This window comes from Pituophis catenifer, unplaced genomic scaffold (genome assembly GCF_029215685.1).
Source record: "Pituophis catenifer annectens isolate HBS135680 unplaced genomic scaffold, rPitCat1.0.hap2 SCAF_7, whole genome shotgun sequence".
In the NCBI taxonomy this organism is placed as follows: domain Eukaryota; kingdom Metazoa; phylum Chordata; class Lepidosauria; order Squamata; family Colubridae; genus Pituophis; species Pituophis catenifer.
The window spans coordinates 89,335,300-89,363,119 of record NW_027256887.1 but is presented as its reverse complement, the minus strand read 5'-3'; the positions used below and the strand labels follow the sequence as shown (position 1 = coordinate 89,363,119).

Here is a 27,820-nt window from a genome sequence, read left to right as displayed (position 1 = left end):
GGATCATCTAGTCCAATCCCCAGCCCAAGCAGGAGACCCTACGCCATTTCTGACAGATGGCAGTCCAGTCTCTTCTTGAAAGCTTCCAGGGATGAAGTTCCCACAACTTCTGAAGACTCCCTTCCTCTCTGTGGCAGCCCCTCAAATATTGGAAGACTGCTGTCATGTCTCCCCTGGCCCTTCTCTTCATGAGACTAGCCATGCCCAGTTCCTGTAACCCTTCTTCATATGTTTTAGCCTCCAGTCCCCTCATCATCCTGGTTGCTCTTCTCTGCACTCTTAGTTAGAGTGAAGACATCAAAGAAAATGCAAGAGAAAAAGTGATTGGATAGGAAAAAAGTAACTTTGCCTTTGTGTAAGAAATCAGTTATATGTGGTCAAACCTGTTACTTATTTGCATCCCATAATACCACACATGTTCATTAAAATGAAGTGTGATAACAGAAGGGGCGTACAGTAGATTTTAGGATTTTAATAAGGAAAAAAGGTTGTTTGGAGTTCACGAAGGGACAGACCAGATGCCAATTAAGGCTAGCCAAGCTTTCTGTTATCGGGAGACATTGTCCAAACATTTCCTCCTCTAACTGAGCTTTTCAGTTTAGAAATGCTACAACCATACAGTGATAGGATAAAAAGTTTTCCTACATTCCAGTCTGTACTGGTTAGGTAAACCCTTATTACCATTTAAAAAGAGAGAAAAATACATCAAATTAAAATACAAAATAACTATTTGGCAAAGGGAGACACCTATTAGCCAGGTGATTAATGCCAGATTGACCTGCCCTACACTCACAGGTCAAGATCAGGTGCCTCCAGGTTGTGGCATCATGATCTCGATTTGGGGGACATTAACATGAGTCCCCTATTATGGATGGGCCACTCTCTGCTGGCCCTTGTGCTCTCCCACTCTCTCTCTCTTACACAGACACATAATGGTGGTTTAGTAGGTTTATTAATATTCCCCAGCAATTCCCTTCATCAGAAACCCAGAACCCAGAAACCCACTAAATCCAGCCAAAAGCAGACCGATGCTAGTCCACAGAGCAATGGCCAGTGAGTCCACAAGGCACTTGAAAGGTTCCCAAACAAGATAAACCCACCAAGCAAAATTAAATCCACTACACAAGAAACTTCACGAGGCAAGAAAAGTCCAGAGTTCACAAGGCATGATCCACAGTGTCAATCCAAACAAGGCAGGAATCACCATGACCAGAAAACACCCAGCTAGGAAACAAACACATTGCTCCCAGCATTATCTCCATCTATCTGTTGTGCTAAATAGCTTCTGGTGCAACTCACTAAGAGGGATGAAGCTGCCTCCGCATGAGCAGTTGGGTCGACCTTCGCTGCTGCTCCTGCCTTTTCTCTGCCCTATATGTTCTCAGATCAGGTACAGAAAAATTCTTTTAAAAAATCAAACTTGGGTACTCTATCAACAATTGAGATCTTCATCAATATAATCTATCAAATTGTTTACACCACACACCCAATAGATCCTAAAGTACAGAATTGCAAGGAAGATGACACCACAGAGAGAGTGCCTTATCCTTGCATTGTTGGGACTAAAAATTATTTCTGCTGAATTATGACTTTGTTTCCAGTAGCTATAGCTAGATACAAACCCATAAATTTGTTATTTGTGGAATGTTATTTAGAATCCATGTTTTCTATTTTTCGAGTCTCACGTGTCATCAATGTCTTTTATTTTTTGATCACAAGGCCATTATTTCATGGCAGTTGGGATCTCATTCCAAACCACAAAAAAATTGACAATTATCACTGTTCATGCATGTTCATGAAATGATTAGCGTTGGAGTGGCTCAGGGGGCTGCACGTCAACCCAGACAGAAAAGAAATGATTACATTTCCTATAATGTTTTGCGTGATATTTGTAGCTGCAACTACAGCTGGAAGGAAGGAAGACACAGCAGGAAAAGACAAGTGAAAAAACACAAGCTGCAAATGATGAAATTTGGAGACCCAAAGGGAAAGTAATTATTCCAAGTTGGCAATAAAACAAAATTATTAGCCTTCGTGTGGTACGGAAGACAATACCAGAGCAATAACAACACAGCAGGGAGTGATCTGGGCAGAAGCTGTCGCAATGACTCCGTTGGGTGTTGTGGGGAGAGAAAGGACAGGCGGAAACATCATGGGGATGACTGGTCTATGGTGATGAGGTGGGAGACATAGGGTGGGGGCCGAATCTGAAGAAGTGGGGCCCCGGCGTTAAGTTCTGTTCTGGTGCCACCTTCCAATCCCTGCAACTCACTCAAACTGCCTGGGCACTAGTCCCAAAGGTGCCTTTTTCTAACCACTTGTGCCACCATGGCTCTTCTGTGGTGATGTCTGCGTGATGAGCCGGTACTCCTGAGTATGTGGAACTTGTGTCTTGCAAGCAAGGCAGCTGCTTCGCTGGAACAATGTGGTAGGCTAAGATTGTGGAAAAAGAGGAATTTAAATTGTTCGCATATATACAAATACATTTATATGTTGTGACAGTTAGGCTGAAGGAACTAGCAGCTGCCCCTGTTGCTATGGCAAATGTGATGTGGCCTTCTGGTTCTAAGGTATAAAAGGACTGGGATGAGTTGTGAAAGGTTGTCAATCAGCCTCAAGCCGTCCCCTTGACTGCTTCTCAGATTGACCCTCATTGCAATGGGATCAATGACAGTGTTTTACGTTTACTACGCTTGAAATTCTCATAAACCTCTGGATGCTAAAGTGAGACTTCTTGTGGTGTTCAATTGTTATTAAAGGCAGCTATGCTCAATAACTAGGTTTTCCCCCTGACATCATAATCATAATCAGCCATGGACCTGCCCTAACATATTCATCTTCCTATTCACACAGGGCAATCTGGGGTTTGCCAGCAGGTAGCGGCATCCTGATCTGGATTTGGGGGACATTAACAACAGTCCCTGCCATGGAGGAACCTCTCACGGTTGGCCCTGGAGTTCTCCACAGCTGCCCCCCAAATGAACCTATCCAATTGGCGCACCCCAAAACCTGATGGACCCCATGCAGCTTCCATGGGAGCTCAGCATCTTTCCTGAGACTCTGCTACACAGTGGCTCCGATCCCAGCTTGGACGGAGCAGATGATGAGGGCCATGAACCCAACCTCACCTGTGCAGAGTCTCTATGTACCTGGACTCAGAGAGATAAAATGACATATAAAATGCCCAAATGCTGATGCAGGAGCACAAAGAGTGAGGCTACACCCTACAGCTATGTGGGCAAACTGTGAGTTTAAATATTAAATATAATATTTAATACTTAAATATTGCATCTTATCAGATCTTGAAAGTGAGCCTTTCTGGTGGCACCCCTGCCCTGTGGAACAACCTTCTCCTTGGGGTCCTGTAGGCCTCTGCCCTCCTAACCATCAGAAAAGCACTTAAGCCTGTTTTCTTCCCCAAGTGATGGGCTAGGATAGGGTGGGCGAGAGGGGCTAAGAGGAGCTAAGGAGGGCTTTCTTTTCTCTCTTTTCTTTTATTGGATTTGTATACCGCCCTACTCCCGAAGGACTCAGGGCGGTGAACAGCCACAGAATAAAACACATAAATACAAAAATTTTAAATAGAATAAAAACGAATTAAATAATTTGGCTGAGACAAATTTAAAATACCCAATAATTTAAAAACAAATTAAAATTTACATTTAAAAGGGGGAAAGAATTAGGCCAGGCCAGCTTGATGAAATAAGAAAATCTTGCATGAGGAAGTTCACTTTAGTGCCAGGTTGTCAATGTTTATTGTGTTAAAGGATGTATGTTTGGTGTTGCTTAACTTTTGACTGAGAATTCAACGTGAGGTGGGCAGCTATATAAAAGGTTTAAAGAAAATAAATAAATCAGGAAGTCCAATTCATTGCCAGGAAGTCAATTTTTGTCTTTTTATCTTTGCTAAATCTTTAGTGCAAACAAGCTACGTCCTGGGGAAAAAAGTCCCTTCTGAAGCAAAGACATTTCCCTTCCCCTTTGACCCCCCCCCCCTAAAAAGACCAACCCCATGTCTTATCTTGTATATAAATGCCTCCATTCCTGTTGCTGGAAGGAAGTCTGGAGTTGCCACTGAGCAGATTTGCTATCCCAGAAGGCAAAAGGACAGGTGAGTGGGGCTCTCCCACCTGTGGACACCTGACAGGTGAGCCCCTGCAGCAGATCTCTCTCTCCATCTGAAGGGACCTCTTGCAGGGGCTGCTGTCAACGTCCAGGTTGCAGCAGGGGGTCTGCAGGAGGCAGGGAGCAAGGGTTTTCTTGGGAAGAGAAAGAGATGCAAGGGAGATCCTTTCCAGGCAATGCAGGATCCACTGTGACCCACCAAGGCTGCTGGATGACCAAGGAGGGAGAAACGGGGTCCAGTGAAAGAGTGCAAACCAAAGTGTGGGACTCCCAGGTTGGTCACAGACTGGACTTCCCACCCATCTCACTCTCCTTTCCTCCCCGATCCTCTCTGCAGGGAAGGAAGGGAGACCATGGGGCGATTCATCTTTGTGACCCTCGGCTTGCTGGTCGTGGCTTTCTCCATAAATGGTGAGTTTGAACAGGGTCTCTCGTGTCCGGAGAGGCCAATTCTCTTGCCTCTGAACCCCTTCCTGATTCGACCCTCCCAGCATCCTTCCTCTCCCTGAAGTTGCTTTTATCCCTCTTTGGCTTTCTGTGCAATTTAGACCCCACCTTCCCTCTCTGCTCCAAGACTCGGGACTTTTGCCATCCCAGAAAATGAATTTATATTCCTTGCAGACAGCTGGTCATTTGCATCCTTCCCTTCTACACCACTCCTTTTGTCACACATTAAACTCGGCTACACGCTGGCCTTTCCCTTTTTGTTCCTTATATCCTGGTAAAACCTCTGAAAAGATAAGCCTACAACCTATACTACTAAGTTCATACCCCAAGCTCTGGAAATCCTTCTGCACAGAAAGTACAGCCTTTTGGGACAGATCATTTGTGCCAAGATGTATAATAGCATCAACCTCACAGTCCTTACTGGCATTCTTGACTATCTTAAGAATACGCTCCTTGTCTCTGCTGGCAGTAGCACCTGGAAGACACCTGACCTCTTTCAAAACCTCCATATCTTTTCCTAAATTTACATCCCTTACCATTGAATCACCAACCAGAAGGTGGCTTCTCTTTTTGGATACCGTGCTCTTCTTGATGTATAATACCTGATTCACACTTTCCCCTTTCCAAAGTAGAAATTCTCAGTCATCCAGATCATGGTGGTCCCAAAGCTGCTTTTTTTCCCAAAAGGAAAAAACAAGAAAGTCCAGTTGCCTCCTGAAAAAGCACCTTTGGGACAACCATGGTGCTGAGCCCTGGTGGCGCAGCAGACTAAAGCACTGTTATTAACATCAGCTGCCTGCAATTACTGTAAGTTCGAATCTCCCCAGGATCAAGGTTGACTCAGCCTTCCATCCTTTCTAAGGTAGGTTAAATCAGGACCCAGTTGTGGGGGCAATAAGCTGACTTTGTATAAAATATACAAAAGGATGAAGGCTATTGCTGAGCACATTGTAAGCCGCCCTGAGTCTTCGGAGAAGGGCGGCATATAAATCAAATAAAAAAAATAAAAAAAATAAAAAAGTAATACAATCGAAATTCAGACTTGGGAACCTAATGAATGGTTAAAGGTTTAATGAAAGACGTATCCTTTTCTCATTAAGAAGTCAGTTTAATAGTGAGAAGGGCAGCCTAAAAATTGATTAAATAAATCGGTAAAATGTTTAAAAAAATTAACAGTAGAGTGCCGCTCTCTACCCCACCATTGCTCTCCGAGGGACGCACGGAAGGCCTTGGAGCCATTCCCAGGGAGCTAAGAGCTGAGCATCTAGCAAGGGCATCTTCAGAAGGGCCTCTCCTGGGCAGGGGGCGGCAGGGGGACAGACCCCAATACACTCAGCTGTCATCCTGTTATAGTTCAGCACTTTTGGGGCATCGAGGGGTCCAGTGGAGACCCTTTAGGACAGAACCACCTGATCCCCCTGCTTTGGAGCCACCTGGCTGCTGCCTTCTGCAGGAATTCCCATCTCAGGAGGCTTTCAAGGGCAGCCCCACAGAAAGCACATTGCAGCGTTCTGGATGGATTACAACCAAAGTAAGGATAATTGTTGCTAAGTCTGACTGACTCAGGGAGGTTCACATTTGGCACCAGACTTCCAAGTGTGCAAAAGTTAAACCGGGTTAATTTGGTTCTTGAAGGAACCCATTTTCTGGTTTTGCATGGTTCGCTGAATAATAAACCAACTCAAGTTGATTGATTCACACCAGACATGCAGCTTCCAGAAAATTGACCAAGGCTAACCCTAACCAAGTTTTGGACCTTCTGCAAATGCAGCTGAAAGTCAGTTTCAATTTTTTGTCCTCAAAGATGTTTGCAACTCAGCAGATTCAGAATGGTCTGCAGACCCAGCTCTGTCTCCTCCTCCTCCTCCTCCTCCTCCTCCTCCTCCTCCTCCTCCTCCTCCTCCTCCTCTTTTTCTCTTGGCCATCTTCTCACTGAGCTTCTTCTCTTCCCACACAGGAGCCAAAGGCTGTTGTTGCCCCCATGATTGGCTCACCATGAAGAGGTTTTGTTACAAGGTCTTCAATGAGCACAAGAACTGGAATGATGCTGAGGTTAGAAGTGCTGAGTATTTGTGAATCTCCTATTTTAGGAAGAGGAGAAGCCTAGGCAGAGCCTTGAATAGCCCCCAAGTCCCTCTGGTTGGGCTGAAGTGCAGGGCCACTAGGCTGTGTGTGCAGAAGAAGTGGACTGGCAGATACATGGGCTCCTGCTGCACATGGCTGCTGGTGCTGCCACCACAAGGTGGGTATCAGGGTGCGGATGGCCTGGCTGTGGGGGTCCTGAGGTAAGCTGGTGTGGAACACATGGGGCAGCTCCACCATCACCACCGAGGCACCGTGAGCAACCAGACGGAACGGGCAAGTGGCTGGCTGCACAGGCTCTTAAGTAGGGCTTATTTTGGGGGTAGGGGTTATATTAGGCGCACACATAAAAACCATGCTAGGTCTTATTTTCAGGGAAATAGGGTAGCAAGGACCATTATCTTAGGACAGTCTGAAACACAAGTATTCTCTGGACGATATATTGGTCTGGACTTTCATGGCCGGCATCTGTTGGGCAGTGCTGAGCCTCAGGGCTGAGTGACCATAATCCAGACAACAGATTTCCTGATGTTTCCCTGGCAACCCTGGTGACATCTTCAGACCTCCTTGCCTCTGAAGTGATGGGATCAGAGAGTTTATCTCCTGAATCTAGAAATGTTCAAGAGCTGCAGAATCTAGCAGAGGCATCTGAAGGGAGTCAACACAATCATGACAGTGTCTAGGACCATGCAATTAGATTCCCTGGCTCTTCTCTCACTTTCACAAACTAACACACACATGCACACAAATTTGCTTGTCTCCTTAACAAGTGCCTTTCTCTCTTGTCCCTCTTTCCCAGATGTTCTGCAGGAAATACAAGCCAGGCTGCCACCTTGCCTCCATCCATGGCATTGATGAGTCACTTGAAGTGGCCGAATACATCTCCGACTATCTCAAAAGTGGTGGACATGTTTGGATTGGACTGAATGACCCACAGAAAGTAGGTGCCTTTCTATTGCTAACGTTCGTCAATTCATTTCTACGGTTTCTAAGGAGGGGTTTTTTTTTGAAGGATCCTCCAACAGGAATCAGAGTAGAATAGAGCTGGGAGGGACCTTGGAGATCTTCTAGTCCAACCCTCTGCTCAAGCAGGAGACTGTAAAACTTTTCAGACAAGTGGCTGTCCAGTCTCTTCTTACGAAGTTCCAGGGATGGAGCACCCACAACTTCTGGTGGCAAGCAGTTCCACTGGTTGATTGTCCTCACTGTTAGGAAGTTTCTCCTTCATTCCAGGTTGCTTCTCTCCTTGATCAGTTTCCATCCATTGCTTCTTGTCCGGCCTTCTGGTGCTTTGGAAAATAAATTGACCCCCTCCTCCTTGTGGCAGCCCCTCAAATACTGGAATGCTGCTATCATGTCGTCCCCCCCCCCAGAAGAGTCCTTCTTTTCTCTAGGATAGCCAGACCCAGTTCCTGCAACCATTCTTCAAATGTTTTTGTCTCATCATTATCATCATCATCAATTCATTTTCCAAGTGTTTTGCTGGTGGTCTCCTATCCAAAAAATCATTAATTTTTATTCATTAATTTCTTCTGAGAAGTTTTTTCTTGGATCATCGCCTATCCAAGAGTTCATCAGCTTTAACCCTGCTTAGTTGTTCCAGATCAACTAGATAGATAAAGAGAGAGGGAGAGGGGGATAGAGAGAGAGCCTCTAGCAGCATCAAAGTCCCCTCCTCAGTTGATTAATGTGGCTTCCCTGTCATTACAGAAACGCAATTGGGAGTGGACAGACAGATCCAGTAACAGCTCCCTAATGTGGAAACAAGGAGAGCCCAACAACCAAGGGAACAATGAAAATTGCGTTGAACTTTGGAGCCCATCAGGTAAGCCAAGGTGGAGAGAAGGGAGCCGAGTGTCAGCATTCCAGAAAAAAACCCAACTCCAAATAAAAACTTTGAAGCAAGCATTTTTCAAAGTTCTCTTTACTAGAATAGGTAAACTGGCACATCTGGGAAAACCCGAATCTGAGAGGTCCATATTTTCCCTCAGTAAATCAAAAAACCCCAAAACATCCCCTCTCTGCTCAGTCAATCACATGCTCCAATCAACGTCCGTCCCATCTCGAGACAGCACTCCCACCACTCCTTCTCCAGATGCAGGGATTGGCGTGACCTTGACCGAGAGGAAGAATGCTATTATGTCTACAGACAACCCCTCTACTAAATCCCCCCTCCTACTTTCCCACACATGAGAAGGTGGCAGCATGGAAGCTTCCGGCCTAATATGTCTTCCAAAGCTGACACCAAGGATGCGCTTCAAAGAGTGAGGCTTTGAGCCTTCTTGGAACAGTCACTCTTTGGCAACTGTGTACAAGGAAAAAATTAGCACCTGCCTAAGTTAATTAAAAATCAATCACAATCACAACCCTAAAACTTAATACACAAGGGATAATTATTAGAATACAGAATAACCATTTTCCTGAAAACTAGTCTAACGTCTGGAGAAGTCATGGGGGACCTAAGGAAGACGTGTTGTGTTTATATTTAATGACAAAGGAATAAAGGCAGAGTAGTAGAGATCTCTTTCAAGCCATTTATCCTGATTTCTTGGCTACCTTGGTTACAACAATCGGCTGAACCACAAGCCCATTTTAGCCAGTGAGGTCCTTCACCTGTGGGACCTTCAGGTCCACCTGCAAAGGAGGGAGGAGCCATGAAAATGCTCTTCTAGGACTCTGAGGGAATCCCTGCGAAATGTCTCCTTTTTCTGCCCAGGTTATAAGAACTGGAATGACGAGAGCTGTGCGTCCACCCGTGCGTACCTCTGCCAGTGCAGATTCTAGTGCAACTCCTTCTTCTCCTGCTCTGGAGTGGCAGAAGCGCCTGGTGAAGCCTGGAGAAGCAAGGAAGCCTTCCCAAAACTTCTGCTCTGCGTCCTTTCACTTAATGGTTGATTTCTGTAGCTTGGATCTGATTTTGCTCATCCTGATGGGCCAGAAGTTCAAATAAATTCGGTCTTGGCATGACTAGCTCCGTTTATTTTTGGCAGAGCCAGAGGGATCGTTTCATGTCTTATGGGTTTTGTGAGCATAAAGGGCTGGAAGGGGCTTCTCTCACCAGTAATGATCGATGAAAAACTGGGAGGATCCATCAGGGAAGGTGGCAATTGCAACAAAAAGGCCACGCTATTCATCTGCTCCAGGACCCTAAAAGGCCCCACAAACTTTGCATCAGGCTTCTTAGAGAGTCTAGTAGAAACCAGGAAATTGGTAGAAAATCACACCTTGTCCCCTTCAGCCATTGGTGGCCCTTGCTATCTACGGAGGTCTGCAGGTCTCTTGTGAGATATAGTGGGTACCTTGGTACTCGACTGCTCTGAAACTCATCAAATTTGTACTCAACACATCTTGACTTTAGAAGGTCCCACAAAGCTTGCATGAAGCTTCTCAGAGGACCTAAGAAAGCAGGTGCAGTAACATCTCATATTCTACTGCAGCATCTGGTTGGCTTTCTCAGCCTGATCATTTTTGGCAGAGTCGGGGGGGGGGTTGTCGGACTGAACAGGACCTTTAAAAGATATGTAGATAGTTAGCACCCACCCTTCTCCTAGGAGAATGAAATATTCTAGGAAATATTAAAAAGGCAGAATATTATACCTCCCTGGATGAGAAAAGGAGAAACATGTTCTTGGAAAGCAGCCCCTCACCTTTGTTAATAGCCCCAGAAAGACTGGACCAGTCTATCTACAAGACAAAAGACTTTCACCCTCAGGACATGATAGGATTAGTCCTCACTCAAGATCCAAACCAGGACAAAGCATTAAGCCATAATAGGAATTGCCCAACACCCTTTCAGAACACAACCCTCTTCATGACATCATCACCCAGCAAGATTCAACCAAGCCTGGGACTCAAGACAACCTACAAAGATATCCCTTCATGGCCCCATGGGAGTCTGACAACCAATCAGAATACCTGCCCTTACACAGGAACTGGAAGGTCTCAGGTGGGCGCCAGAAGCAGATCTCTCTCTCTCCCTCTTACATGTGATCATTTTTGCCCAGGACCCAAAAACCCCTTGTGATCCTGTCCACCATTAAACTATCTTTCCAAACAGCCTCCCTGTTTCCAGTGTCTTCCTCGCCACTTGGAACTGAACTCACTTATTTTGATCATGTCATGTGGTAGAATTTACTGGAGAAAGCAAAGATGAGATGAGATGGGATGGGATGGGATGGGATGGGATGGGATGGGATGGGTAGGAGAGGAGAGGAGAGGAGAGGAGAGGAGGGAAGGGAAGGGAAGGGAAGGGAAGGGAAGGGAAGGGAAGGGAAGGGAAGGGAAGGGAAGGGAAGAGGAGAAGGGGGTTAAACTCAATTTCGTTGAGGGCCACATCAGGGTTATGTTTGACCTTGGGGGCACGGGGGGGGTGGCCAGGGTAGGCGTGGCCAGCTCAATGTCACTCATGTCAGGGGCCTGAGCGAACTACTAGTGAAAATGCTTCTGAGCTCCATTATTGGCTGCTTCCTGCAACCCCCTACCAGCGAAAATGGAGCTTGGGGTGGGGCTGTGTGTGGCCATCCCGAGCTCCATTTTCCTGGCAGAGGCACCATTGACTGGTCCTCCGCTGTTTCCAGGGTGGCCCAGCGAGTACCCCTCAGGTTATAATTAGCCTGCAGGCCTTGAGTTCCACACCCCTCCTATATGGAATAAAGCTGTGACAGAATCCATTGTTCTGCTTCGGGTAGCACGAAGGCTCCTCCCAGAAGGTAGCAAAGAAAACCGGTCATGGAGAGGATGGGACAATACTCCGGACTCTGGTCAAGGAGCGATCCTATGCCATAGGTGGAGAAGAAGTAGCAGTGAAAGGGAACCAGGCTGCCAAAGCACAGAGTGGCTGGGCATCACCAAAGCTGACCCCGGCCAGAGCACAGAGCAACTCAAAGAAGCAGTGCAAGAGCAGAAGATTCTCTCGGCCACAGAATCGCCAGGGGTCGAACCCAAATGGATGGATAAGATCTTGATCATTGTGGGAAGCTTATAAAAAGGGGTCTTTACCTTTCCGCTTTGCTACGGATGCTCCTCCTACCCAGCTCCTTCAGATACGGATACTCAGGGAACCTGGGCTGGGTCCAGCTTTGATATGAATATGCCTGCATATGGCGCTCAAAAGAATAATAAAGGATCTATATTCCATCTATCATGTATTATAATCAACGGGTAAACATTTGTGGGGATCTGGGGGGGTCTCAGGTAAGCACACAGGTCAGCATGGATTAAATTGTGCAAAAAATCAGTGATGATGAGCTTGTGCCCCTGAGTACGTGGAAATTAGGCCTTGTAAACAAGACAGCTACTTCGCTGGAACAATGTGGCGAGATAAGACCATGGGAAAAGAGGAACTTAAGTTGGTCACTGATATAAAAACAATAATGTTGTGAGAGTTAGGTGGAAGGGGCTAGCAACTGCCCCTGGTGCCATGGCAGAATGGCAAATTCCAGAAAGTCATGTGGCCTTGTGGTTCTCAGGTATAAACCATTGTATATAATCCCAGTTTTAAACCTCAAAAATTTCCAGAAAAAAATAAAATCAAAATTGTATTCAGAGCAGAAAAGTTTTCATATGCAAATTAAAGAGACCAGCAGCAAAACCGCATTAGCTGGTCACACACTTCCCCCTCCTTTCTCTGCTCTTTCAGCAGAGAGAGATGCTGTCAGCTGAAAAACCCCTGCTTCTCTCCTCCAAAGGAAGGGGAGGGAGAGGGAAAAAACGTTTTACAGCAGGCAACCAAGCCTCACTTCCTGCTTCATTCAGCATTCTTCCAACAAAGCAACACGTTCTGCATTTCTCTCTAACCTCCATAATTCACAGACATTTCCCACAAATTATATGAAGGGGAATTAAAGTGCCTTCACAGGAACTTTTACACTCAACACACATTCGCGCTGCAATCAAACTGCTTGCGTACACCTGAGCCAGGCTAAGATTCGATATTGGGATAAAACTCAAATATTAGAAATCCAAATCTTTGGTCAAGACAGAAGTGCCTCTCCCGTGCCAAGGTGCTGAGATGACAAACGGTATTTGACGTAGGTACAGAATTGTAAAAGGGCAAACTGACCCTAAACAGATGCATCCTGTTGTTTAATGTTTATTGCATCCCAAATGTCATGCATATCCCTGGATAAGGGGTGCTGCTTCCTTATTGCCCTTGAGGCGTCTCCTAGCCTCTTATCTCCTTTTGTTATGTCTTGAGCGCCGGAGCAGAGAACCTGAGTATGTGAGAAGAAGATTGTTATTGTCAGCCTCAGCTTGCCTGCTTCAGCTGCCATAAGAAATGGGGAGGGATTAGTTATGGAGCAAAGGGGGGGAAGAGAGCAGGAGGTGGTTTTGTCTTTGTAGGAGGGGACTTCGTGAGAAACGAAACTGAATCTTCAAAAGGGGATGGCTGACCAACTGTCCGACATTCCTGATGAATGACGCTGCCAGACGTGTTGCCACCTGACCTTTGGAAGACCTTTGGATTGGCTGATGATTTATAAACACGAGGGGGGGAAGAAGTTTAGTAGATGCATTTCGCGCGTTTTGTTCACTTCCAGCTTTAACTGGGTTGTTAATCATTTCATATTCAGTAAAAGTACCAAATTCTTCAAAATGCTTGAGTTTGGGGTTTTCTTTCCTGGATATTGAAGGAGGCATACCTGACAGTTATTTCCTTTCCCAGAGATAGATGAAAGGGCAGCTTCTACGTGTGAAATGCATCACTCTCTGTAATAATTTTGCCTTTAAACTGTATAAATACATGGCCAGAAGAAACCATCGGCATTCAGACCTTTTGGACTGTTTGAACCTTGCACAATAAACTCTTTCCTGCATTGAAGAGCTTGGCCTGGTCTGTTTTTCCTACAACACACCAATCTCACAAGCAAAAATCTCACTTCATGCAAACCAATCATTACAATTATTCAAGCACAAGTTTACTTAATTTGCTGGCCAGCCAAACATATCACAATCAATTCAATTCCATTCAATTTTACACACTATCATATATATATAAACAGAAATCACATCAAATTGATCAAGTCAAATTATCTGACTCTTCCCATTTAGACAGGCTTTACCTCTTTACTGCCTGCTAAACCCCGGGTGGGAAGAACAGTAAACAATGACTTCTTTATTCTTAGTTCTTTCAGAGTTCTCTGGCTTTTTAAGAACGGCAATTTATCAGAAAATTTATAACACTGCAATTAGTTCTTTTCTCTTACCACACATTCTAACAACACTATCCCTGGCTCACGACGCTGGACATTCCGACAGTCGTCTATGAGAACCGCAGAGGTTTAACCACCCGCACAATCCCCCACAATACTTAATTCCTTAATTCCAATACTTAAATACTTAATTCCAGAGACCTCAGGACGCCACAGGGTCTCCTAGGGGGGTGATCAGCCTCCCTCTTCCACCCCTTAATGGGTGTGTACCTCTAAACAGAGAGACTTTAACTCTCTGATTTATACTTACCTTTTCCTTTTTCTTTCTTTCTTTCTTTTCTTTACGTTAAGGTCTCTGTGTCTGGCTAACCTTTAAGGATCCTTGACTAGCCTGTTTCACCAGCGGGTTTACGGCACCTCCTCACCGAAAGGTTCTGTGGACTTCAAAGGAGTCCTAATGGCCGGCCAGTGGATTTTCCTTGGGGAGGTGTCGGTTCCACCGGGGCAGGCTGTCTGGCAGAACAAAAGTTCTTTGTTCCTTAGTCCCATCTGCCAGGGTGCCATAAATGTTGTGGAATGGAAGGACTAAAAAACATTCCCAGGTCAGTCAGAGACAGCTTTATTGCGCAAGGTTCAGAGCCAGATTTGTACCTGAAGCTTTGAACAAAGAAAGAACTCTGATACAATGGTTTTTATACATTTCTAAGACAAAGGATTCAGTGAGATCATACATCTTCCATATATGGTTAATCATGAGATCATACATCCGATTTTCCTTATATGGTTACATACACTGGATAATAAGTTCATCTAATTACTTAAAGCATTAATCTTAGTTTACAAAATTATCTTAGCCGCACAACTTTTCTTAAGTACTCAGAGTTGCTAATGGGAGAGTTACTACTGTCCTTGGGTAAATTTATTGGATTAAGTAACTCTTTGTAACATATAGGTCTTTGTGTCATTCACAGTGAGGTCACTCAGATGTTTTTCCATATGGCAGTCCTTTCCGTGACATCTAGGTCTCAGAAGATATATTACCACTTAAAGGGGTTTAACTGTTTGTTAATGTAATTTCCAACAAGCACTTTCCTCTCTTATAATAATGTGAATAGATAGGGTCTCTCAGAGTTCATGTATCCAAGCACGTCTTCCCCTTATAATAATGTGAATAGAGAGGGTCCCCCAGAGCCCATATATCTGACTCTGTATGATTCCTATTTTATTCACATTATTTCTTTTATCTACATTATTCTTTATTTGCTATATTTACCTCAAAACGGACTAGGATGGGTTGCTTCTCAGATTGACCCTCATTGCAATGGGATCAATGAAAGTGTTTTACGTTTACTATGCTTGAAATTCTCATAAACCTCTGGATGCTAAAGTGAGACTTCTTGTGGTGTTCAATTGTTATTAAAGGCAGCTATGCTCAATAACTAGGTTTCATAATCATAATCAGCCATGGACCTGCCCTAACATATTCATCCTCCTACTCACACAGAGCAATCTGGGGTTTGCCAGCAGGCAGCAGCATCCTGATCTGGATTTGGGGGACATTAACAGCAGTCCCTGCCATGGAGGAACCTCTCACGGTTGGCCCTGGAGTTCTCCACAGCTGCCCCCGGTAGGGTAATGGATAGTTGTCTGCCACAACTATTCATCTCTGCCCCCTGCCTCTTATCCCCAGAGCTAGGGTCCATTCCCTCTTCCTCCTCGGAGCTCTCAGGTTGCCCTGACTCCCATGCCGCCTCTTCCTCTGAGTTGATTGCTAGACGGGCTGACAGGCCACTACACCTCTCCAAGCAGTTTACAGAGTCATCCGATTTCCCCAACAATTGGGGTTCTTATTTTACGGACCTGCAAAGGATGGGAGGCTGAGTCAACCTTGAGCCGGTCAGGATCGAACTGCTGAAGTGCTGGCAGCTGGCAGTCAGCAGAAGTAGCCCGCAGTACTACATTGTCACCACTGGGCCACCACACCTCTTATTCATCTAGTACGCGAATTGTTCCCCTTCGGCCATTGGTCACTTCCCATTTAGATGATTGCAAGGTAGGAAGCTCCCTGTCTAGCACAGGAAATCAGGAGCCAAGGCGGATCAAATACCTGCACTTTTACTGCATGCAGAATCTGAGCTGCTAACGATCAAAGCGAGTTGGCGGTAGAAAAGAGTCCGTGGAATTCAAGGTGGACTGGACTTAGATCTGTGGGTGCTGAGGGACTTGAGATGGATGATGTGCTTGACCCCTCCCTCCCTCGGACTCACCTGGTCACCTCCTATCCTTCCCTTATAGACCACTGGGAAGCTACAGCTGTTCTAGAATTTGGAGGCACATGCAGTAATTGGCTGCCGAGGTTGACCCATGTGACCCCCACATGACCCTGCCTTCTGGTTTCCTTCCAGGCCCGACTCAAGGTGCTTGTTATTACCTTTCAAGCATCAGATGGCAGGGGGCCAGGTTACCTGTGGACCACCCATCCTACAGTTCTGTGAGCAAACTGGGAGTCTCTTCCCTTAAATATGGCATCTGATGGGACCTTGGAAGTGAGCCTCTCTGGTGGCACCTCTGCCCTGTGGACCAACCTTCCCCTTGGGCTCCTGCAGGCCTCTGCCCTCCTCACCATCAGAGAAGCTCTTAAACCTGTCTTCTTCCCCAGGCGATGGGCTAGGATAGGATGGGCGAGCGGATTGAAGGAGGGGCTGCGTGTGGAAGTTCACTTGGGTGCCCGGTTGTTAAGGTTTGTGGTTTTCAATGATGCATGTTCCAGGAGCACGAAGGCGAGAACACCAGCCTGAAGATGACGAATGAGACTTCGTCGAAACATCACCAAGACACAGGATTTTTCAAAATGACCATCAGAGCATTAGTATTTCCAATATTATTATAAGACACTCTGATGCTAATTAGTAAGATGTTCTACTTCCCCTCCCAACTTGAAAATAACTGGAGAGAAGGGAATAGCATAGGACGGGCTTCTGTGGGGTGAGGCTGAGGGAGAGAAGGGGATAGGAGAGGATCTATGGGGCCAGCCTGAGGGAGAGAAGGGGGATAGGAAGGGATTTATGGGGGAGCCTGAGGGAGAGAAGGGGGATAGGAGAGGCTTCTGTGGGGCCAGCCTGAGGGAGGGAAGAGGATAGGATAGGAGATGTTTATGTGGGGCAAAGCTGAGGGAGACAAGGGGATAGGAGGGGACCTATGGGGCCAGCCTGAGGAAGAGAAAGGGATAAGAGAAGATCTATGGGACCAGCCTGAGGGAGAAGAGAGGAGAGGCTTTTGTCGGGCCAGCCTGAAGGAGAGAAGGGGATAGGAGAGACTTCTGTGGAGCTAGACTGAGGGAGAGAAGGGGAGAGGAGAGGACGATTCTAACTACTCATTAATTTTCAAACTCTAAGTGTCAATTTATCAAGCCCGATAACATAGTTTTGTAGTGGAGCACGGGTATTCAGGGAAAAACTCAGGAAAAGATTTATAGATGTGATTAGGAAAGCACAAGTAATGGAAGCTGCAAAAAAGTATCATCAAAGTCATTCCGAAATCAATAGAGAGGCTGCAGAAAAGTATGCATATAATAACCCCTACATTAATCAGGCACCTACCACTAAATATGTCCAAAACACTCAGAGTGCAGGGGCAGGTCTACCACAGGATAGGGGGTATCATGGGGGGGATTGGGGGGGGGGCTCATCAGCAGCCTTCATTTCTCCAGGCATCCTTTGTTGGTGATGATGACAATGAGAGGGACATCCATGGTGGAATCTACCCAGGTGTTATTCCAGAACTGGTTAGTTCCATCGATCATGCCCTGTTAAGGATATTGTTGTTGTGTTACCAACCAGCAGAGTAAATGCACAAGGAAACGTTGCTGAGAGCAATGAATAAGAGATATGCAAACTGGTTTATCAAAAGCTTACTTTATAGTAGAAAAACAGTCTCATAGTCTTTAAACAAATTCCAAGTCTTTGCCAGTAAATCAGTCCAGTAGTTACAGAATCTTCTTACCCAACAAACAGTAGTTGGTTAGAATAACAAACTCACTTTGGTTCACAAACCACGATGATTGCAGATTCCATCAAACAATGATTAGCAGATAGCAACTCCTCTCAATGGTAGCTTATCATAGCAGCTTCATCATCAATGGCAGCATATCATAGCAGCAACTGAACATGTTACAATACCTTGCTTAAATACTCTCACAACCAGTCATTATGTAATTACAGCATGACTCAGCATTAAAGTCACATAATACATTATCAGATTAAAGTAACAGTACACATATATTGCCTGGACAACTGTTAGGCTCAAACCATATCCTAACATGCCCAACCACATAGTTTCATAGCGAAGGAAGGGTATCCAGCTGGTAAATGTATAAGTCCAAGTCATTGCCAGGAAGTCAATGTTGGTGTTTTTAATCTATTGCTAAATCTTTAGTGCAAACGAGTTCTTTCCTGGGGAAAAAAGTCCTTTCTGAAGCAAAATTTCCTTCCCCTTTGACCGCCCTAAAAAGACCAACCCCATGTCTTATCTTGTATATAAATGCCTCCATTCCTGTTGCTGGAGGGAAGCCTGGAGTTGCCACTGAGCAGACTTGCTACCCAAGGAAGCAAAGGGACAAGTGAGTTGTGGCCCTCCCACCTGTGGACACGTGACAGGTGAGGCCCCTGCAGCAGATCTCTCTCTCCATCTGAAGGGACCTCTTGCAGGGGGCTACTGGCACTGTCCAGGTTGCAGCAGGGGGTCTGCAGGAGGCAGGGAGAAAGGGGCCTCTGGGGAAGAGAAAGAGATGCAAGGGAGATCCTTTCCAGGCAATGCAGGATCCACTGTGACCCACCAAGGCTGCTGGATGACCAAGGAGGGAGAAACGGGGTCCAGTGAAAAAGTGCAAAGTGTGGGACCCCCCAGGTTGGTCACAGGCTGGACTTCCCACCCACCTCACTTTCCTTTCCTCCCCGATCCTCTCTGCAGGGAAGGAAGGGGGACCATGGGGCGATTCATCTTTGTGACCCTCGGCTTGCTGGTCGTGGCTTTCTCCATAAATGGTGAGTTTGAACAGGGTCTCTCGTGTCCGGAGAGGCCAATTCTCTTGCCTCTGAACCCCTTCCTGATTCGAGCCTCCCAGCATCCTTCCTCTCCCTGAAGTTGCTTTTATCCCTCTTTGGCTTTCTGTGCAATTTAGACCCCACCTTCTCTCTCTGCTCCAAGACTCGGGACTTTTGCCATCCTAGAAAATGCATTTATATTCCTTGTAGACAGCTGGTCATTTGCATCCTTTTAGAGGGTCGTTGAAGCACTTGGAAGGTTTCTCTGTGTCCTCCTCACCTGAGTAGTGCTAATGGTTCCTGTAGCCTTCAATTTTTCCTCTGGAAATCCGTTCCTACTCCCACACCATTCAAAGGTTCTCCGTCCCAAATTATACAGCTAAAATTCTGCAGAGATTCTCAGTCATCCCAGTCATGGTGGTCCCAAAGGTGCTTTTTTTTCCCCAGAAGAAAAAACCAAGAAATTCCAGTTGCCTCCTGAAAAAGCACCTTTGGGACAACCATGGCTGAGAATCTCGACAGACTAATAGAAAATGAAGGAAAACTAACACAATCAAAATTCAGACTTGGGAACCTAATGAATAGTTAAAGATTTAATGAAAGACATGTCCTTTTCTCATTAAGAAGTCAGTTCAATAGTATAAATTTATTACATAAATCAGTAAAATGTTTTTAAAAAATTAACAGTAGAGTGCCGCTCTCTACCCCACCATTGCTCTCTGAGGGACGCACGGAAGGCCTTGGAGCCATTCCCAGGGAGCTAAGAGCTGAGCATCTAGCAAGGGCATCTTCAGAAGGGCCTCTCCTGGGCAGGGGGCGGCAGGGGGACAGACCCCAATACACTCAGCTGTCATCCTGTTATAGTTCAGCACTTTTGGGGCATCGAGGGGTCCAGTGGAGACCCTTTAGGACAGAACCACCTGATCCCCCTGCTTTGGACCCGCCTGGCTGCTGCCTTCTGCAGGAATTGCCATCTCAGGAGGCTTTCAAGGGCAGCCCCACAGAAAGCACATTGCAGCAGTCTGGATGGATTACAACCAAAGTAAGGATAATTGTTGCTAAGTCCGACTGGCTCAGGGAGGTTCACAAGGTGAGATAGGGCAGGATGGGGGTGGGGTGGGGCGGGGTGGGATGGGTGGGGCCACCTAGTGGTGGGATTTGATGGTTCGCCAATCTGCGTAGAACCATAACAACCAGTTCACCCAACCAGCCCAAATTGGCAGCAGCCCACCTCTGTCTGGAAGGGACCTTGAAGGTCTTTTAGTCCAGCCCCCTTCTCAAGCAGGAGAACTTCTATCATTTCAGATAATGACTGTCCAATCCCTTCTTAAAACCTCCAGCGCTGAAGCATTCACAGCCTCTGGTGACAAGCTGTTCCACTGGTTGAAAACTTGGCAAAACATTCATGCATTTATCATTAAACGTTGAGTGCCTCCCATTCCCCACAGGGGGCTGCCCCACAAATAATCATAAGCCCCACGAGCAGTTATGGGTCATCCAAGAGGCCACTGCGGAGCCTTCAGGACTGACCCATGCGGGCCCTATACTTTGCCTCAGTCAACAGCCTGGTTCTTGAAGGAGTCCATTTAGTTTAGTTTAGTTTAGTTTAGTTTATTTGTATACCGCCCTACTCCCGAAGGACTCAGGGCGGTGAACAGCCAACCATAAAATACATAAATACACAACATTTAAAAACCCGATAAAATCAAATTAAATCATTTTGGCCCAGACAAATTAAAACACCCCAATAATTTAAAAACAGATTAAAATTTACATATTTAAAAAGGGAAGAGATCAGGCCAAGCCCGCCTGATGGAATAAAAAGGTCTTCACAGCACGGCGGAAGGAGCGCAGATCCGGGATCCTCCGTATCTCCGGGGGGAGCTCATTCCAGACGGTAGGTGCCCCCACAGAGAAGGCTCTCCCCCTGGAGGCCGCCAGTCGACACTGTTTGGCTGACGGCACCCGGAGGAGTCCCTCTCTATGAGAGCGTACTGACCGGTGGGAGGCTATTTACTGGCTTCATAGCACAGTTCAGTGGATGATAGACCAATAGAAGTGGAGACGTTCACACAAGACATGAAGCTTCAAAGAAATTCATCAAGGCTAACTGGAAAGTTTGGACATTCTGTAAATGCAGCTGCTGTGTCTGTAATCCAAATCATTTTCAATTTATTGTTTTGAAAGATGTTTGTAACTCGGCAGACAAAGCCTCTTCTGCAGACCCAGCTGTCTCCTCCTCCTCCTCCTCCTCCTCCTCCTCCTCCTCCTCCTCCTCCTCCTCCTTTTCTCCTGGCCATCTTCCCATTCAGCTTCGTCTCTTCCCACACAGGAGCCAAAGGCTGTTCTTGTCCTCGTGATTGGCTCCCCATGAATGGGTTTTGCTACAAGGTCTTCGAGGAAATAAAGAACTGGAACGATGCAGAGGTTAGAAGTGTTTGTGAACTTGTGAATTTCCTAGTTCAGGCAGAGAAGTGTAGGCAGAGTCAAGGGTGTGTGAAAAATCAGTAAAGAGCATGATTTTAGGATAGCCTGGAATGCAAGTATCTGTGGAAAATATGGGCTTTCAAACAGATATAGTCTTTCATGGACAGTGTGCAGTGTTGAGTGAATGCCGTCCAGACAATAGACTTCCAGAGGTTTTGCCACCAACTCTGGCTGGCCTCCTCAGACATCTTGGGGCCACCTTGCCTCTGAAGTGATGGGGATCTGAGGCTTTAACCAATGAATACATTCACAATTTATCCACAGATGCACACGTAAGGAGCTGCTCAAGAGCTGAAGACTCTAGCAAGGACATCCTCAGGGGTCAACAGAATCAAGATGGGTGTAGGGATGGGCTTCAAAAAATTTAGCAAGGGGTTTTCTGCCTGGTTGCTGTGTGGGCATGGCCAGTTGCCCTCCTGAACCACAGCGGTGTGTGTGTGTGTGTGTGTTTGCCCTCCCTGGGCTCTGGAGGTTTTCTTTGAGCCTCCGGGAGATGGCCTCCAGGCTCCGGAGGCCCTCTGGAAGCTGGAAACGGGCCCATTTCCGGCCTTCCCAAACTTCCAGTAGGCCCATTTTTTTTGCCCTCTCCAAGCCTCCACAGATGCCCTGCACTTACCTGCATTCAAAATGGGCCACATTGGGGCTCCTGGGAGGGACACAGAGAGATTGGCAGGGTCAGCCAGGAGTGGGATTTGGGGTTTCTCTGAACTGCACAGAATCTTAGCTAGAGGTTCTCCCGAACCCCTGTAAACCCCAGCAGCCCACCCCTGGATGGGTAGCTAGGACCCTTTAGTCAGCTCTCTGCTCTTTCCCACATGCCCACAAGTCTGCTTCTCTGCTGAATGAGGGTCTTTTTCTATTCTTCTCCCAGATGGCCTGCAGGAAACACAAGCCAGGCTGCCACCTCGCCTCCATCCACAGCAAGGATCAAGGAGTTGACTTGGCCGAGTACATCACTGACTATCTCACAAGGAAAACCCATGTCTGGATTGGACTGCGTGATCCACGGAAAGTAGGTCTCTTTCTGCTGATAATGTTCCCAGATCCATATTTACCATTTCCAAGGGGCTTTTGGAAGGCTCGTTCAATGGAGCCTTGGTAGTACAGGGGTTTAAGGCACCCTGTTATTAAGCTTATTAAGACCAGCTGCCTGCAATTACTGCAGGGTTCGAATCTCGCCAAGGCTCAAGGTTGACTCAGCCTTCCATCCTTTCTAAGGTAGGTGAAATGAGGACCCAGTTTGTGGGGGCAATAAGCTGACTTTGTATAAATATACAAAAGTATGAAGGCTATTGCTGAGCACATTGTAAGCCGCCCTGAGTCTTCGGAGAAGGGCGGCATATGAATCAAATTTAAAAAAAAAAAAATGGGGGGTAGGGATCTCTCTGATAAAAACTCTTGCCTTGGACTTCTCCTTGGCCCATTGGGTGGCTTCTAAATCTTCTTGAAACTCTTGTGGGCCATTAACTCAGGGACTGCAGGGACTGGCCGGGGAGGATTGTTCCTTCTTCCTCTTTTGGGGGTGTGCAGATTTTGCTGGTTTCTGTTATCAGCAGGCTTTCATCTTGTGCTCTGTTGCATTTTCAATTCCTGAAAAATGCATAATCATACAAATTTTCTATATATATATATATACAAAGTAAAGAACTTTCCCTGAAATTGAGTTTAGTTCCTGGTAAGTTCCTGAGTAGAAATGTCATTTTCTGGCAACAATACAGAAGTAGGAGATGGGGGGGAGGGAGGGAGAGAGGGGGATATATTGTGCTTTCAATGCCTGAAAAATGCTTGATCATAACATGAGCATTTAGATTTCTATACTGCCCCATCGTGCGTTTGCAGCCCCCTCTAAGGGGTTTATGGAGTCAGCATAGTGCCCCCGACCAACCGAGTCCTCATTTTACCAATCTCAGGAGGACGGAAAGCTGAGTCAACCTTGAGCCGGTCAGGATTGAACTGCTGGCAGTGAGCAGAATTAGCCTGCAAATTCTGTATTCTAACCTCTGCGCCACCACGGCTCTTATACTGACCGTGTTAAAGAAAGGAAAACTTCCTTGGAAGTCATCTCATTTCCCAGTGACTTTCTCTAATACAAGGACTATTTACTGTCAATCACACGGAAGTAGGTCCTCCTCCCCGGCCAAATTCCCAGGATGTCTTTCAGCTTCCAAGCATATCCGATAGTCCTGGGATTCTGCTGATACTCTCCCACCCCAGAATTCATGGGTTCTGATCCCATTTATCTCTCTGATCAGTATTGTCCAGGGCTGCCACCAGGCTGGGCATCAGGCACAGTGGCTCTGAAGCTGAGTTGGTGACTCCATGGACATCTAAAGGTGGTTTTCTTCTGGGGTCTTCTTTTTCCGGATCTCATGATTGTCACCTATCCAAATATTCAGTTTCACCAGCTGTTCTAAGCTAAGCTCTTCTTAGCCAAGGGGTGTGTGTGTGTGTGTGTGTGTGTGTGTGTGTGTGTGTGTGTGTGTGAGAGAGAGAGAGAGAGAGAGAGAGAGAGAGAGAGAGAGAGAGAGAGAGAGAGAAGGAGGAGGAGGAGGAGGAGGAGGAGGAGGAGGAGGAGGAGGAGGAGGATAAATGATTAAAGGCGACCAAAGAGACCAAAACATAAGAAGGACAGTTGCAGGACTTGGGTATGGCTAGTCTAGAGAAAAAAAGGACTAGTGGGGACATGATAGAGTATTCCAGTACTTGAGGGACTGCCACAGAGGCAAGGGGATCAACCTATTCTCCAAAGCACCTGAAGGCAGGACAAGAAGCAACGGACGGAAACTCTTCAAGGAGAGAAGCAACCTGGAATTAAGGAGAAACCTCCTAACAGTGAGGACAATTAACCAGTGGAGCAGAAGTTGTGGATATCCAACACTCAAAGGCCCCTTCCATCTCTATTCTGATTGATTGAAGGGTAAGGTCCATTCAGCTGTGGTCACATCTTCAGACCATTCAGACTCTGAAGCGATGGGGATGTCAGGTTGTAGCTGCTGAAATGTGAATTTAAGTCAAGAACTGATCAAAAGCTGCAGACCCCAGCAAGGAAATGTACAGGGTTCAACAAAGTTGAGATCGTGGGCAGAACCATGCAATCTGATCCGTGCTCTTTTCTCACTTGTACAGCACAATGTACAAACTCTGGAACAACTTGCTTCCATGATGAGGTTGTGGGTGCTTCATCACTGAAGGTTTTTGAGAAGAGACTGGACTGCCATTTATCTGAAATGATATAGTGTTTCCTGCCTGAGCAGGGGGTTGGACTAGAAGACTTCCAAGGTCCCTTCCAGCTCTATTCTGAGAGAGAGAGAGAGAGAGAGAGAGAGAGAGAGAGAGAGAGAGAGAGAGAGAGAGAGAGAGAGAGAGAGAGAGAGAGAGAGAGAGAGAGAGATATGATATATTTGATCTGCCTTGAAAACATTCCTCTCTGATCTGGGCTCTGATGTTGGGTAAAGTGTTTCCTCTGTCATTCCAGCAACGCACCTGGGAGTGGTCAGACAGATCCTCCATCAACTACTTGTCCTGGAATTCAGGAGAGCCCAACAACGACTTCAACAAAGAGCACTGTGTCCACCTCTGGAGCCCGGCAGGTATGGCAAGATGGTGGGGACCCACGTGATCCATCTTGGAATGCTCACCCCTTGACAACTGATGATCTTTGTTGATCCCTTGGTTTCCCAGCGGATGAGATAGAATATAGAGAATAATAGAGAAAAGGATAGGAGAAAATAGCATAGCTGAGCGTAGCATAGTATATAGGGATTCTTACTGGCCAAGTGCGATTGGAAACATTACAGGACCATCATCACATAAGCTCCATCTTAACCTTCTTCCCAAAGGCCATTGTTGTCACAGGACATTTAGCTTTTTGTTGTTTCTTTTCTTGCTTGAATATACACCAAACCTCTACCCCATTGCAGCCAGAAGAATCTCAGACGGTTTTAGTGTTTAGTATCCACACGGAGGGCTCAGCATGTAAGCTTTCCTGATGTGCTTTGCGGTGAAGGAGAGACGGTGCAGGTGAGGCTACCAGCCTCACTTGCATCCATGCTACAAGCAGAGTTCCCTGCTGAGAGTCAGGACAGTCCCAGCCAACAATGATACAAATTGCCCAGGGTATCATAGCTGCAACCACAGCATGCCCATGCTCTTCTGTGCAAGCTACGATGTCTACTTGAGGGGCCTCTTTGAAAGCCAGTTCCCACACCCGTTATCCAGGGAAGCCCTCAGCACACAGGGTAAAAAAAGGGGGGAGGGGCAATGTAACAGTCATGTCAGGGAAAGCTCCACCCGCTTTTCACCTGCCAAAGAGATGGACCAAAAACTCAAGCTCTTTGCTGCCCTCTTGTGGCTGAGCAGAACTTGACAGCCAAAGTCTGGTTGCCGTATCCTGGTTTGTTGGCTAGGTAAGCTATCTTGGTTACAGCAACCTGCCGAACCCAAAGCCCACGTTCGTACATGAAGTTCTCCACCTGTGGTATCTTCCTGTCCCCCTGCAGATGAGGAAGGAGCCACTGAAATATTCTTCTGGGACTCTGAGGGAGTCACTGCAAACCTTTTTCTTTTGCTGTCCAGGTTACAAGAACTGGAACGATACGCCCTGCGAGTCCTTGCATCCTTTCCTCTGCCAGTGCAAATTCTAGTGCAAATGGCTCCTTTCCCTGCTCTGCAGTGAGCAAAGCACCTGGTGAGTCTGGAGAAGCAACGAAGCTCTGCCAAAAATATCTGCTCTACACTCCATCCCTTAAGGCAGGGGGTCCCGAACTTTTCTATACCTCGCACTCCTAGAACCCCTCTGATATATTCTCACCCCCCCTTAAAAAAATAATTATATGCATAGAATTTTACATATATGCTTTAATTTTGAAACTTCTAAACCCAAGTTTTCGCATCCCTTGGAATATCGTCTCGCACCCTCTGTTGGGAACCCCTGCCTTAATGGATGCTTTCTGTAGCTTGGATCTGACACTGCTCCTCCTGATGGGCCAGAAAGTCAGATAAAATCTACCTAGCATGACTGCCCTCCTTTATTCTGCAGAACCAGGAGAATGTTGAGGTCCCAAACTCAAGACCCCTGAAGGACTTATTTCATCCATCTTGGGACACCCAACAGTGGGCAACTGATGACCTTTGTTGACCAGTTCCCACACCCATCATCCAGGGAGGTCCTTAGCAAATCGGGAAAATAGGGTCCATGTAACAGTCATATGACAGTGGAATCCATGCTCCACCCAGTTTTGGCCTGCCAAAGAGATGGACCAAAATCTCAGGTCCTTGGCTGCCCCCTTGTGGCTGAGCAGAGCTTGACAGGCAAAGCCTGCTTGTCGTATCCTGATCTGTGTTGTGTTTATATGTACCGACAAAGAAATAAAGGCAGAGTAGTAGAGATCTCTTTCAAGCCATTTATCCTGATTTCTTGGCTATCTTGGTTACAACAATCGGCTGAACCACAAGCCCATTTTAGCCCGTGAGGTCCTTCACCTGTGGGACCTTCAGGTCCACCTGCAAAGGAGGGAGGAGCCATGAAAATGCTCTGCTAGGACTCTGAGGGAATCCCTGCAAAATGTCTCCTTTTTCTGCCCAGGTTATAAGAACTGGAACGACGAGAGCTGTGAGTCCACCCGTGCGTATCTCTGCCAGTGCAGATTCTAGTGCAACTCCTTCTTCTCCTGCTCTGGAGTGGCAGAAGCTCCTGGTGAAGCCTGGAGAAGCAAGGAAGCCTTCCCAAAACCTCTGCTCTGCGTCCTTTCACTTCATGGTTGATTTCTGTAGCTTGGATCTGATTTTGCTCAGATGGGCCAAAAGTTCAAATAAATTCAGTCTTGGCACGACTAGCTCCGTTTATTTTTGTCAGCGAGATCTTTAGCATGGGTTTTCCCTTTGATGCATGCTTACTATCGGCTGCCATAGTAAGGGGCGGGGGGAGGGGTGGCATTGCGGTTTGGGAAGTGAGCTAGTGTGATGAAGGTCCATGGGAATTAAAAGGGAGGTTTGCCCTCTGGAATGACTGCACTGCTGAGCGGAGTTGTTTACAGGCCAACCGTCCTAGAACTCCAGATGGACGAAAATACCTGAGGATTTACTTCATGACACTATACAGGACATGGATTGGACGTTCAGCCTGGGTCCCTGGGAGGAGGGATTTGGGGAAACTTTCAACATGCAACTCTCGTGCCTTTTGGCTCAGATCTTGCTTTGCTTTTGCTGCTATCATTTCAAACTCGCTAAAAGTACCTCTTCCCTACCTCAATGGAGCCGGGGGGGGGGATTTCTTTTTTGGGCTTCCCGAACAGAAGGTCCTGTGCTCTGGAAAATCCCCTCTGCTTCCCCACAGAGCAGAGGTGGGTTTCAGCAGGTTCTGACCAGTTCTGGAGAACCCGTAGGGGAAATTTTGAGTAGTTCGGAGAACCAGTAGTAAAAATTCTGACTGGCCCCGCCCACATCTATTCTCTGCCTCCCGAGTCCCAGCTGATTGGGAGGAAATGG

At 46.6% G+C, this 27,820-nt stretch overlaps 2 protein-coding genes across 2 annotated transcripts; both read left to right on the top strand.

Moving 5' to 3' along the window:
• The first annotated feature begins 4,478 nt into the window (after positions 1 to 4,478).
• Positions 4,479 to 9,438, top strand: LOC139319445 (C-type lectin lectoxin-Thr1). Its single transcript, XM_070947326.1, has 5 exons — positions 4,479 to 4,536; positions 6,530 to 6,624; positions 7,454 to 7,594; positions 8,365 to 8,479; positions 9,371 to 9,438. The coding sequence occupies exons 1-5, from the start codon at positions 4,479 to 4,481 to the stop codon at positions 9,436 to 9,438; spliced, it is 477 nt and encodes a 158-aa protein (XP_070803427.1).
• A 9,351-nt stretch (positions 9,439 to 18,789) lies between these two features.
• On the top strand, positions 18,790 to 25,977 carry LOC139319446 (C-type lectin mannose-binding isoform-like). The gene is made up of 5 exons (XM_070947327.1): positions 18,790 to 18,847; positions 21,180 to 21,274; positions 22,206 to 22,346; positions 24,810 to 24,924; positions 25,910 to 25,977. Exons 1-5 carry the CDS (start codon positions 18,790 to 18,792, stop codon positions 25,975 to 25,977), a joined length of 477 nt encoding a protein of 158 aa, XP_070803428.1.
• The last annotated feature ends 1,843 nt before the right edge of the window (positions 25,978 to 27,820 follow it).

What these genes read in the sequence shown, in the direction of transcription:
- LOC139319445 (XM_070947326.1), top strand. Translation starts at nt 4,479, where the DNA reads ATGGGGCGATTCATCTTTGTGACCCTCGGCTTGCTGGTCGTGGCTTTC. An exon ending in GACTGAATGACCCACAGAAA is followed by an intron (nt 7,595 to 8,364) that starts GTAGGTGCCTTT and finishes CTGTCATTACAG; the next exon opens with AAACGCAATTGGGAGTGGAC. An exon ending in TGAACTTTGGAGCCCATCAG is followed by an intron (nt 8,480 to 9,370) that starts GTAAGCCAAGGT and finishes TTTTCTGCCCAG; the next exon opens with GTTATAAGAACTGGAATGAC.
- LOC139319446 (XM_070947327.1), top strand. Translation starts at nt 18,790, where the DNA reads ATGGGGCGATTCATCTTTGTGACCCTCGGCTTGCTGGTCGTGGCTTTC. An exon ending in CGTGGCTTTCTCCATAAATG is followed by an intron (nt 18,848 to 21,179) that starts GTGAGTTTGAAC and finishes CTTCCCACACAG; the next exon opens with GAGCCAAAGGCTGTTCTTGT. An exon ending in AGAACTGGAACGATGCAGAG is followed by an intron (nt 21,275 to 22,205) that starts GTTAGAAGTGTT and finishes TTCTTCTCCCAG; the next exon opens with ATGGCCTGCAGGAAACACAA.